A 13353-nucleotide genomic window follows, 5' to 3' on the forward strand; every position below is an offset into this window, starting at 1 on the left:
GTTGGCGTTTGAGCCCGGGCCTTTCTGACTTCGAAACTCATGCCTGTGTACTTGTGTGTTATGCAACATTACTTAGTAAAATTCCAGCAGCCACAAATTTTTATGTAAAGAAATCGGTTGTATGTCCTTTTTCCCCGCCTCTGGTTACAGCTTAGTTTTACTCGGTAAACAAAGGATAGTACACCCCTCAAGGCACAAGGGTGGGCTGACCCCTGAAGGAGTGGCCCCAACCCATCTGGCTCCCTCTTTTTGTACTTTTTGTCTCCTCCCTCCAGCCTGCCCTATATAAATTAGGGCTAGCACCCATGATTGATCTGGAGCAGGGCATGTTTGTTTCACCTGAGGTTTCTCCCTTGTTCCCTTTCCATGCCCTCGGTTGTATATCTTTAAGGAAATAGATACACATAAGAAAAGTATTACATGAAAAGAATTCAAAACAGAATATGCCAATAATTACTCTTAGGAAAAGAGAAGCTATCAAGTCACCAAAAATAGCAATCTAGTTAGTAATAAATATTGAAGAATTTATACACATGATGAGAAATGGCAAAATTCATGAAAGCTTGAAAGTAACAAAAGTGCTAGAGTAGAACTTAACTGCTGGCACTGTTTTAAGCTTTTACATATACTAGTCCATATAGTCCTTACAGATCCTTTATAAGATGGATATACTTGACTGGAGTTAGAATTTGAGTCCAGGCATTTGACTTCAGAGCTGGTGGTTCTCAACTAGGTACACTTTTACCCCCTCCTCCCCACAGGAAATTTGGCAATGTCTGGAGACATATTTGGTTGTCATGTTTGGGGACTGTTAACTGGCATCTTATGGGCAGAGACCAGGAATGCCCTGAACTTCCTACAGTGTATATGACCTTACCCACAACATAGAATTATTAGGCCTAAAATGTCAGTAGTGTCAAGACTAAGAAACTCTGGTCTGAAGTTTTTGTTATGCTCCTGTCTCAGGAGGAACTGAAGCGTTAGTGTCTTTATAATACTTAGTTTTAGATGTTATGTAACTGTATTTGGTCATCCTGTAGAACTAAATAGAAATTGCTTTTCTTTCAGGTGAATCAATTCCAATAAGACTATTTTTAGCAGGATATGACCCAACTCCAACAATGAGAGATGTGAACAAAAAATTTTCAGTAAGGTACTTTTTGAATCTAGTCCTTGTTGATGAAGAAGACAGAAGGTACTTCAAGCAGCAGGTATGGTGCCACCTACATGGTATTTTGTTCTGTGGTGGTTCTAAAAACACCTGGAAAGCACTTACTTTTCTAAGCCTTATTGTACTGAGCAAGTGGGGGTTTCTAAGTAAGTGAAAACACTGAAAGTGTGACACAGAAGTAAGGCATGAATGGATCTCTGTTGTGATCAGTCTCTGTTGTGATCAGTCATTCTGTAGGACTCCAGGATGGGCTATAATTTGGCAGGGCTTCTATTTTTTTTCTCTTGAAACTTTTGTTTTTTATAAAAACAATATCTGGTATTTGTTTTTTTAAAAAATCAGGCAAAAAACAGTAAAATAAAGGTCAAAAAAAATTCCACCACTATTGTGATAGTTTTCCAGACAAATTTGTATATTTGTTTTTAGATCATATTATGCTCATAGATGATCATATTAGATCATATTTGTTTTTAGATCATATTATGATTTAGATCATATCTGTGTTTTAGATCATATTTGTTTTTAGATCATATCATATTGATCTTTAATTTGCTTTTTCATTCAATAGTGTCTTGAATAGATTTCCTTTATCAACAAATAAAGATTTCCTTTCATTTTTCATGACTGCATCCACTTGATAGATTTCAGTTTTCCATTTTTCCCTAATTAAACAATCTTCTTATAAATGTCTTTGAGATGACCCAAATCTATTACTTTTTAAATATCTTTATCATAAAACTTGTTCTCACTTGAAAATCAATTAAAAGCTTTCAGTGAATTTTGAGTAAAGCCTGTGATTAGAATGGTCTTCTCTGTTCTGTATCAGAGTAATAAATATTTGAATGTCAGTCGAGTGTTCAAAGCTAAATTGGAAATTATTCTGGGGGGAAAAAAGAAAGCATTCTGTGCTGAGGACTGTGAAGAATATAAAAGCCACCTTTTTAAACATAGTTTTTCCTCACAATTCTCACATTGCATATTTGTGGAAAAAGAAAAATTATATAATTAACGGAGAACTTAAATAATGGTTTAACAGCAATTTGGAAGAGAGAAAACTTACTTTGCTAATGTTGCCATAATGCTATATAGTTAAACATAAGTGATTTATAACTTCAAATTAGTTTATGTGAAATTTACAATTTTCAAATCAATTACATATGACCCTGTTGAGTAGTATATGCCTCCCATGGTCATTCATTTAGATGTTTAAATTCTGCTCTGTTGGTTAAAAAACAAACAGCCTGCCATGACTTCATGGAGCAAGTAATTTGAAGAATTTAGAAGATGGACCTCCTTGGTGGCTCAGTGATAAAGAATCTGCCTGCCGATGCAGTGTTTGGTCCCTGGTCTGGGAAAATCCCACATGCCGAGGAGCAACTAAGCCTGTGTGCCACAACTATTGAGCCTGTGCTCTAGAGCCCACGTGCCGCAACTACTGAAGCCCACGTGCCCTATAGCCTGTGCGTCGCAACAATAGAAGTCACCACAATGAGAAGCCTGTATACAGCAACTAGAAAGGGCTTCCCTCCTAGCTTAGTTGGTAAACAATCTGCCTGCAACGTGGGAGACTGGGGTTCGATCCCTGGGTCAGGAAGATCCCCTGGAGAAGGAAATGGTAACCCACTCTAGTATTCTTGCCTGGAGAAAATCCCATGGACAGAGGAGTCTGGCAGGCTACAGTCCACGGGGTCATAAGAGTCGGACACGACTGAGCGGCTACACCACCACCACCTGCTCACTGAAATTTGAGAAAAAGGCTGCACAGCAACAAAGACCAAGCACAGCCAAAAATAAATTATTATTTTTCAAAAAGAGTTTAGAAGAGCTCTCAGGATGGATTGGTTAGGGTAAGACAAGCAGAGGAATCGAAATTTGAAGAATATAAAGGGGAGGATGGAGGGAGAGTTTAATTTGAAGTGCCTCTAAAGGCAGAGAGTAACCCAGTTCGGCTGGCTGGGTACTGGGACCTTGGTAGGGAAGAGTGATGTTAGTAAATTGGATAAAAGTTGCGGAGGACCTTGAACACTGGGTTGGAGATTTATCCTGGAGGAACTGAGAGCTACTGAAGAGTCATCCAAGCAATGTTTTAGACTAGTCTGGCAATGATGGGTAGGACAGGTTAAAAAAGGGTTTCAGGCAAGGGAGGGAGAGCCATCTATCAGAAAGCTGAAATATTTAGTGACAGGGGCTTGAATTTGGGTAAGGACAGGGGAAACAAACTAAAAGACAGATTTTAGGAATTCTTTAAAGCAGTAGCAGCTAGACCTTTGTTTCAGTTTGGATTCATAGTGGTGGTGTACATAGATGTTGGTTGGGGGTTCAGAGTTGGCAGAAGGGGAGACCCATTATTAGAATTGGAAGAAAGTAGGTCCATCAGGAAAAGAGAGCTTTTGTAGGGAAGAAGTTAGTTTTGTTATGGTTAAAATTGAAGTGCATTATTTCTGTGGTGAAAATTTAAGGCATAATACAAGAATATTAATTTGAGGATGTTAATTTGTTATCATGCATTTGTTTTCTAGGAGATCATTTTGTGGAGAAAAGCTCCTGAAAAACTGAGGAAACAGAGAACAAACTTTCACCAGCGATTTGAATCACCAGAATCACAGGCATCTGCTGAGCAGCCTGAAATGTGAACTGAATGGGAGAAAAAAAAGAAGAAAAAAACCTCTTATATCCGTTGAGATTTAGGTTTGGCAGGTTAAAGATGGTTGCAGCGTGTAGGGCAGGGAAAAGGCCAAAACTCCATTTATGATAGTCTTCCTTTATCTTACAGTGCTGAATTTATTTTACGACATAACTGTTCTTCGTGTATATACATTTTAAAAAGTGCTTTCTTTGAAACACTGGAACTTTCTTAAACTGCCGTTTTTTTGTTTATTTGTTTTAACTGCACACTTTGATTTGATAATAAGCACTCAGATATGCAGCAGCATAAACATTATATTTTCATGTGAGTAGGTTGGAATTTGTACTTGTGCTTTTTTTCTGCATAATGTTGATTATAAATTCTTTTCTTCTCCTTTCTCATGCTAATGATTACCTCTTGCTCTCTCTACATGCAAAAAAATTTGTATTCAAATAAAATTAGAAAACCTGAGTGGCCCTTACAGCCTGCAAAGATTTAAAACACGGCATCTCAATATTTTTGAAAACTACATTTATGTTTTTCTATATGTGTTTGAGAAATGCATACGAGTGTTTCACTGTAGGTGCATCTGAGTCTACCATTCCATGGCTTCCTGAATTTTGTTCTCTTTGAAACCTTCTGTATTGAATTTTTCCCCTAAGGGATTATGTAGCATGTCATTGCAGCTTTTTTTTGAGGGGGGGGACCATATTAAGTAACCATTTTGTTACTGCTATCCAACAGGTACCACTGTATGTTTTCTGCAGTGTGGAGTGGATTCTATGTTGGCAGTTTAGAATTTGTTAAAAGTATATGATTGTTCCATAATACTTTGAAAACAATTCTTTTGATTTAAGGAATCTTTTTAGCACATGTATGCAAATATAAACTTTCTTGCAAATATTCTCTTTTCAGGAGAAAATTCGAGGATGAGGGCACTCAGGAGAACTGGTGAAGCATGTAGTTACCCAGATCTGGACAATTTCACATTTGTTAAATCAGAACCTTGACTAGTTCAAACCCAAATTTAAACTTCTTTGTCCATTATGTTTAAATTCTTTTAACATTAAATTCAAGCATTGTTCAGAGCCTCTAAAAAAGAAGGTTGCAGTCATCTGTTTTTCTGCTATGCATGGTGTCTGATCTCAGATACACTAAATACGGGGCGTAGGAACTAAAACCTGATGTATGAAACTGCTTTCACTTATGGTTCATTGGTTTTTGTACAAATATTTTTTTATACACTTCAGTGCAAGTCTTGTCAGTTAACCTTACTTTATGAGTAAACTAAGTAACCCAAATTACATTTCTTTAAGCCTATTTTACTACTGTGGCTCTTTGAAAAATGGTTAGTAACCAACTTCTTAACTGGCAAAAAGTTCCATGTGCTGGAGCACCGATTATAAATGTGGATATCTGTGAATGATAATGTTTTCCTTCATGTAAGTGCCTGTTCAGAGTTTCAAAATTTTAAAATGCCAAATATTTTCATGGTCACTTGCATGTAGTAATCTGGAAAATATTCAAAGAAAAATTGGAAACCAATTGTATTTAACCAGCCTCAAATTGTGCAACCATGATGTATAATAAAGAATTTGAAACAGATATTAAGCTTGCTATTTGAATGATTAAAATATTTATATTCTGAAATATCTTCTCATTGTCGTATTTATCTTTGAGGACAAAATTGCTCACTAGTTTAAGAAGCTGTAATTGTGATAATTAGAAGTTTTTACAAATAATTTCACTTTTAAATATCTATTATAATTACTTTTAACTGGGTGGCTTAAAACACTGTCATAAATAGGATGTTTATTCAGCTTGCTTGAGACTTCGTGCATAACCAGTTTGAAAAATAAAAATTTGAACAGTATTTGGTGAACTGTAAAAAAGTTAACCAGTTAATTAGAAATGAACTGAAAAAAAATTGTGTCTGTTAGAATACAATATCTAATGCAGTGGTTCTCAACCCTGGCTGCATGGTCAAATCACTTTTAGGAGTTTTAAAAAATAATCATGCTAGATCCTATCCAGGCCAATAAAATCAGAATTTCAGGGGCTCGGACATCAGCGTTGAAAAACCACCCAGGATCGAGAACCACTGTTCAAACCATTTAAGTAGTTATTTCTCTCACTGGTGAAGTTTTCATTGTTCTGAATTGCTAGGGAGGAAAAACTTCTCTCTGCTCTCTTTTGTGTTTGAGAGCCTACTATTAAACTGATAGATTAGCAAAAGAAAAGGATTCTAATTGAGTTAGAGGATGTTCACAAAAATGTGACTTACAGGGGTGGTGAGAATTTGGGGGTTGTTTACCATTTTGCTGGGGAATGGGGGTGAAGGACACTTAAGCTGTGGGGAGAAAAGAGCACTAATGGGAAAGCGGGTGACTTAGGAAAGATAAAGGGTCCTTAGGAGAACAGGTGGTGGATAGGAGCATTCTGTAACCAAAGTCCGTTAAGGTGTTAACGCCAGTTTCTCACGGTGATGAGTTAATCCTTCCCAGTTTGCTCCCTGTGAGGGGATTTAATGGCAGTGGAGTTCTTCTGGGACGCTCTGCATTTAGGCAGACAGGATTTCAGGAACTCAAAGGCATTCTATTAAAAATTTTATGCCACAGTGGTGTATTCTGGATCCCTTCAATGTGGATCAAGTAGCTGGAATATTCTAATTACCCTCTGAGTTAGCAGTTTTTAATTCCTTTTATATTCAGCTGAATCTGGACATACATAAAGGCCCTCTCCAGCAGGTTTATATGCGCCTGGATTGAAATGTAACATTTTACAGTTTCAAATCAGATAAAGGCAGAGTGAGGAAAATATGCACCCTTAAACAACATTGTTTTTTAGGCTTGGGATCTTCTGTGAGCGTAATTCTTACGTCACTCTGCTGTTCAAAATCTTCTAGTGACTCAATTGCAGGAAAAGTTCTAATTCTTTATTACACAACACCTTCAGCTCCAGTTATGCCAGACTACTTGGAGAATTCATTCCCTTGTGCCAGCCCTTCAGTTAAGACTCTCCAGGCCATTTTTGTCTGACACTATCTCCATATCTTAAGTCAAAGTGTTACATGTCCCTTTGTTATGTTGACAAGTCATGCCAGGCACATCTCCAAGACTGTTAACCTCACTTTTAGAAGACTTTTTAATTGTATGGATTTAGTATAGCTCATGGGGGTTCAGCCTGTTTTGTTTTGCTATACTTTGTACTTATCTCATAATACACATTAAAATATCTGAGAAAATGGATGACACTTATTTTCCCAGAGAGTGATTATAAAATTAAAGTGGCCTCCTTTAGAAAAAAAAAACTGCCTACATGTAGTAACATTATGGTAAGAACTGTTAATGCAACTTAGAATAAAGGAAATAGACTAGATTCTAGGAGTCTTATCAGGTCCTGGAGAGAAAGCAAGACAGCAGAGCAGGACCATGTGGACACTACAAGTTCTACAAATGCATTTGATAGTTGGCTCCCTTCCTAAGATAGGGAAACTGGACCAGATAAGTTCTGAGACCCCTTCCATGATGAACAATTTGGTATCTAGATCATGATAACCTTACATTAGAAAAATGCCAGAAATGTCAAAGTACAGAATTTGTAGGGAGATGTGAGGGGGAGAAATCTAGAATGCATTTTGTGAAACCTCATAAACCAGGGTTTGTTAACAGCAAAGGCAAAGAAGCGAGAACTTGCTTATTTTATTCCATACCACAAGAGATATCTTCATTTCTCCCACTTCCTTTCCCTGTCCCACATTTATTTGTTTTCACACACACATTCAGCATTTTCCCGAGTGCTTCTTGAGTGCTATTTTATTGGCCCTGGCCCTACCCTGAAGGAACTATAACCCAGAGCTGCTGCTAAGTCGCTTCAGTCGTCTCCGACTCTGTGCCACCCCATGGACGGCAGCCCACCAGGCTCCCCCGTCCCTGGGATTCTCCAGGCAAGAACACTGGAGTGGGTTGCCATCTCCTCCAATGCATGAAAGTGAAAAGTGAAAGTGAAGTCGCTCAATCATGTCCGACTCGTAGCGACCCCATGGACTGCAGCCCACCAGGCTCCTCCGTCCATGGGATTTTCCAGGCAAGAGTACTGGAGTGGGGTGCCATTGCCTTCTCCGATAACCCAGAGCACTGGTTCTTAAAGTGTGGTCCCCAAACCATCAGGATCAGTACCACCTGAAAACATAAATTCCAATCTTGGGCGCTACCCCCAAACATTCTGAATCAGAAACTCCAGAAGTAGGGCCCTAACAATTTTAACAAAATTTCCAGATGACTCTTAAACGCACCCTAAAGCTTGAGAACTACTCAAGAGACACAATTACGATCCAATTTTAGTGCTGTGACAGCAGTTGCACCTGGCACCCATGAGGTATGGACTTGAGAAGGGATGACATAACTAACAACTGGCCTGTAGTTTTGACATGAATCGTTCTTTGACCTCTCATTAGCTTATATATTATATAATAATTAGCTTATATATTATATAATAATTAGCTTATATATTATATAATCATATAATTAGCTTATATATTATATAATAAATATTTCCATTAGTTAACGTTAACCCTTCATATGACCAAAACCAGATCAGAATCTCTTTGAGGGCAAGAGGCTGTCTACTTGAATCCCTGATGTTTAAAAAGTATCCAGTGAATAAAAGGCACATAAGGTTGTTAGTGAAATCCTACTTGACACACACTTATTACAGGTCACGTGACATATTCCTTCAAGTTGCAAGACATTGATGTTTTGAGTATAATAAAGAGATATGGAAAATGCAACGGCCTACCTTGAATTTAATATGTTTCAACGTCATATGAAACAGTATCCAACTAATGCAAAAGAAACAACTTTGGCCTGGGTACGGATATATTTTTGCTACGCGGTTGTAACATAGCAGCATATGATGTACACACACTGCTCCTATTAAAGTATAAGAATTTACACGCATGTCATACAAAGGGTTTACCTAAGAACTCATAGAATTCCTTAGCAATTCATAGAATTTCTACGGTCCTGAGGGTAGATCAAGATATGTTCTCTAACGCTACTCTATCCGGAAACTAAAGTTAATTATCCAAGGAACTTAAGGGAAATGCTCTTCAGAGTTTCCAATCCGCAAGGAACGCTGGCGCTACATCCTAGGCACCCGCATCTCCACCAGTGGCACCCACACAGCTCACAGCTCTGCCCACGTGCTTTGAACACTTAACCGTTCAGGGCCAGCTTGCTAACATCACGTGACACACTTCACCGGCCCCCGTCTCTCATCTGTGACATCCCCAAAGGTGCCTGATTATTTTCTTTAAAGAAAGCTGTCGCCAATCTCCCATAAAAGAAAACAAGGACTTACAGGAACGTATCTTTTCTGATTTTCACTTCGAAGTTTTTACTCCCCTTTATGAGCAGTTTTCCGGCTCTGCTTTTTCCTTATTGATCGGGCCTCTTCTTGGGCAGCTCCCCTGCTCTGGGTCTTTGAGAGCTTCAGGCACTGGCGGTTTGCGTCACTGTCGGAGGCTGCGCGTCACTGTCCGCCGCCGCGTCCCCAGGCTGCTCCAGCCCGCCTCCTTTGGAGCCTGCAGTCTCGATGTCCTTACCGCGGTGTGCCCTGTTGTGGGCTCGGCTCCCCGCGGGGCGCCAGGCTGGCCACCGGGCAGCCTTCTGCTCTGCCCTTCGCGCCCGCACCGGGCCCTTTCCTGGGGCTCTGGGACGCGTTCCTGCTATTGCCTGCGCCTCTTCCTCTGCCTCCGGAGGCTCCAAAGCTCCAAACACATCCTTGTTCGTACCGCTGACTGTGAAACCTCAGGGTCCTAGCGCAGATGGCGACGTCGGGGCTGAGCTAACCCGCCCTCTGGACAAGAGTGAGTGCAGGAGCTGGAGAGGGCGGCGAGGGTGGTTGGTGCAGGGCTGAGACGCTTCTCCGAGGAAGCTGCTTTTCCATCCCCTGGAGACCCAGGTCCCTTCGAACTTTGTCATTGTGCCTCAGTGCCTGCCTCCCTTGCTGGTTTTGAGCCCCTCAAGGCTTGGGATTGTGTCTGATTGATCCTTTGATGTGCTGCCCTTGAACTGGCATTCTCCCTTTCACTGTTCCCCTGGGAATGATCTAAGTCCCCTTGTGACGGGACAATTCATCTTTTTTGAGCCGTTGGGTGCACGACTGACTTTCTAGTATAGTCTCCCCACCCCAATCCCCCCCCCCCACCCCCGCCCCCCCCCCACCCCCGCCGCTGCTTATAACTATTGCTCCCAGAAGGGATAAGGGAGTGGGGTGGTGAAAAGCCAGAGGAAGACTTCTTTCAGGACTTTTTATCATTGACTGGGTACCTACGCAAACCAGACACTGTTAGGCTGTATGGTGGTTGCCAAGAGGAACCAGACTCAGATCCAGATCTCTTCCGCTCCAGAAACTTACAGCCTTGTGGGAGGAAGGACCGATGGATGACCAACTATGCTACAAGGTAGAACACGATAAGGGTGAGCTTACCAAAGGTGGAAGGTACCCTGATCATCCAGGGCTCCAGAGAGAAAGCTCTTGCTTAGCATCAGCAAATGGCAAGATCTAATCCTGTGGCTCCCCTGCAAAAAATTGCTTAATGCTTTTCCATTGTCCCCAGTTTGAAAGGGCCCTCACTCCCTGTCTGATCTGGCCTGGGTAACTCTTGGAGAAGCTTTGTTGCACACCACTCTCCTCCTTTCAGCCAGATTGATGAAATGGGCACTTGTGCTCCAGGGCTTTTTACATAATGCTACTCCCACTGCCTAGAATATCTCTGTGGTTCCTTCTTTTTCTAAAAAATAACATTGGCTAACACTGAGTGTTAGAGACAGGTACTGTTTTAAAACATGTGGCCCATTCAATCTTCCTTAAAACCCTTATGAAGTACAGTTTTTATCCTCAACAAATCTTATCGAATGCCTACTATGTGCTACTTTCCAAGCGCTCTTCTAGTCACATAGTAGGTGCCTATGTATGTGTGTGTGTATATATATATGAAAGTTACATATAATAATATATATGTATAAAATATACACATTTTTCTGGTTGATTGTAACACATATATAAGTATATGTATATATCATATATATACACATATATAGGTATATGTATATATCATATATATACACTGCTGCTGTTGCTACGTCGCTTCAGTCGGGTCCGACTCTTAGTGACCTCACGGACTGCAGCCTACTAGGCTCCTCTGTTGATGGGATTTTCCAGGCAAGAGTACTGGAGTGGGGTGCCATTGCCTTCTCCGATATATATATACACATATATAGGTAAATGTATATATCATTTTTTTTCTGGTTGATCATAATACAATTAGGCAAGTAAGGGTAGACTGACTACAAGCAGAAACTGTTGCACATTTGTGATAGTCATACATCACTTAACTGACTGGAACAATTTACAGTTTACTTACCTTTTGTCCATTTCCCAAATGCTAAAATATAAATAATATTTTCTCTGCCTGTATCTCTGGATTGTGAAAATCATGATAACATGTTTGGCAAAGCACTTTGAAAAGTGTGAAGGGATGAATAAGTGTAAATTAGTATCACTTGTACTAAACATTTGCTATTTAAAAAATGGAATTACCCTACAGTAGAATCTGATGTGTGGAAGCTGGGAAAACTGTTTCCCTAGGAGGCCAGATAGTCTACCCCAACTATATAACAGAGGTTGATGTTAGGATTTAACAAAATAAGTATTTTTAGGTTACTGTATAAATAAATGTTCTAAACCTCTCACTTTTTTTAAGTTGTTAATGCAATCTCAGCTTGATTAATTTAAAGTATTTTCACCTGTAAAATCAGTGATTGATAGTGGCATTTCAGCAGGCATCTAATTCAGTCTCCTTTGCAGCATAGTAGTTTCTCTGCTGTCACCCTTGAAATACAGTCAGCTAAGCCTTCCTTGAGTACAGCTGGTACTTTTGTCAGGCAACCCTTTTTCTTATTCTAATTATTAGGAAGTTCTCGTATAAATTCCACTGAAATCTGTTTCCCTCACTTCCCACTGACTTTAGTTATGCCACTAATTTGTTCTCCCTCAAATCATCTTCAAGCTCAAGGTTATCCGTGGCTCCCTTAGTCATTCACATAAAAGCATGATCTGCCCCTTGCAGTATTGGTTATCTTTCAGCTAAAAGATACCCTTTAGCTGCTCACTATTAGATTAGTGCAGAATGGTTGTGAGTAAACCAAAAGAACATGAGTATCTAACAGTGGCCCGGTGGAGGATAGGGTGATGCCAGTCCTATGGCACCTTGCTTAGACTTCTGCAGTATAACGGGAATATTGATTGCATTGTTGGACTTTATACTTTTTCTTGACACTATTAAACCATAAAAAGTTTGTGATCAACTAACCCACCTTCAAGTTCTTGCAACACTCAGTAGACCACTGCCTTGAGTGTTAGGACTTCCAAATTTCTTTTGCTTTGGGGTTATTTCTCTATCTAGAAAACAAATGTTAAACGTATGTTCAATTTTGTTATCTTTCTTCCAGATGAAGTAAAGAAGATCTTAGACAAGTTTTACAAGAGGAAAGAAATTCAGAAACTGAGTGCTGATTATGGACTCGATGGTAAGGCTAATACCATTTCCATTAGAGATACCTTATTGCTGCTTAGATTACAGCTTTTTCATTATTGTGTGGGACCTTGTGTGGCCTGACCATAAGTTCATAGTTGTAATATGGAGAACGTCCCTGACTTTTTGCCTCTGTCTGGGCAGGAGATTGTCAGTATGCAATTGGTGAGCCAGACACATGGCAAAGCAGCTGCGTGTTCAGCTTTCCTTCATGTTGTACTAGAATTTCAGTGTTAGCCCAGATCATAACAAACCAGCTATACTACAAGAAAGGAAAAAGACACTTTGATGAGTTAGGTGTGATGTGTATATGTACTTTTTAAAATGAAAATGAAATGAAAAATAAAATGAAAACTAAGTCCTACCTGTTTTGATTTTGTGTCTCCCACAGCTCGTCTCTTCCATCAAGCGTTCATAAGCTTTCGAAACTATATCATGCAGTCTCATTCTCTGGATGTGGACATTCACATTATTTTGAATGATATTTGCTTCAGTGCAGGCAAGTGTTTAGAGACTTTTTAAAATCCTCTGAACATACTTGCTATTTCTTTTGTTTTTTTTCTCATTAGCTTATTTGCTTTAGAATAAGCCCTGTTAACATCCTCTGTAAATAATTCAGTGCTTTCATAGGAGGCCTTCTAGGTCTTTTTGCTTTATAGCAGGCCTGGGTTGGTTATTAAGTCACCCATGTGTCTTAGACTGGAGGAAGACTGGGACCTCAATCTGTCACCATCTGCTCTTCACTAGTATAGGCCTCGGTGAAATGAACTCTCGCACAAGGTAGAATTAATACAATACAGATTCCATCAGTTTTTGCCACTGACTTCTTTCTCCCTCATACTTTGACAGACCTCTTGCTGTAAAAGAAAAAAAAAATGTAGAAATACCATTATTTTATTCCTATGGGCAGGTTGACTTTGGTTATGTTTTTATGTATTTGACTGTTAGACCATTGCT

At 39.6% G+C, this 13353-nt stretch overlaps 2 protein-coding genes and 1 long non-coding RNA gene across 7 annotated transcripts in view; 2 read left to right on the top strand and 1 right to left on the bottom strand.

The window, feature by feature from the left end:
* The window catches only part of VPS26A (VPS26 retromer complex component A), a 25751-nt gene extending 20304 nt beyond the window's left edge, over positions 1 to 5447 (top strand). The window contains exons 8-9 of the mRNA XM_055534822.1: positions 1069 to 1211; positions 3691 to 5447. Of these exons, the coding sequence (XP_055390797.1) occupies positions 1069 to 1211; positions 3691 to 3804 (257 nt within the window). The 3' untranslated portion in view covers positions 3805 to 5447. The remainder of the gene's footprint in view (positions 1 to 1068; positions 1212 to 3690) is intronic.
* Positions 1 to 9295, bottom strand: part of LOC129619631 (uncharacterized) — a 20906-nt gene extending 11611 nt beyond the window's left edge. The window contains exons 1-2 of one of the 2 annotated variants that reach the window (XR_008697986.1): positions 9159 to 9285; positions 8595 to 8728 (exon numbers count right to left, since the gene is read on the bottom strand). This is a non-coding gene — a long non-coding RNA (uncharacterized LOC129619631). Of the gene's footprint in view, positions 1 to 8594; positions 8729 to 9158 lie in introns of both variants that reach the window. The other variant, XR_008697985.1, reaches the window with a different exon arrangement.
* SUPV3L1 (Suv3 like RNA helicase) overlaps positions 9257 to 13353 on the top strand; it is a 25259-nt gene continuing 21162 nt past the window's right edge. Inside the window, exons 1-4 of one of the 4 annotated variants that reach the window (XM_055534792.1) lie at positions 9652 to 9666; positions 10210 to 10263; positions 12314 to 12391; positions 12788 to 12895. In XM_055534792.1, coding sequence (XP_055390767.1) covers positions 10254 to 10263; positions 12314 to 12391; positions 12788 to 12895 — 196 coding nt within the window. In that variant the 5' untranslated portion in view covers positions 9652 to 9666; positions 10210 to 10253. Of the gene's footprint in view, positions 9667 to 10209; positions 10264 to 11676; positions 11734 to 12201; positions 12220 to 12313; positions 12392 to 12787; positions 12896 to 13353 lie in introns of those variants that run through there. The other 3 variants (XM_055534786.1, XM_055534798.1, XM_055534804.1) reach the window with 3 other exon arrangements.

The sequence above is a fragment of the Bubalus kerabau genome, chromosome 1, assembly GCF_029407905.1.
Source record: "Bubalus kerabau isolate K-KA32 ecotype Philippines breed swamp buffalo chromosome 1, PCC_UOA_SB_1v2, whole genome shotgun sequence".
NCBI classification, from domain to species: Eukaryota; Metazoa; Chordata; class Mammalia; order Artiodactyla; family Bovidae; genus Bubalus; species Bubalus kerabau.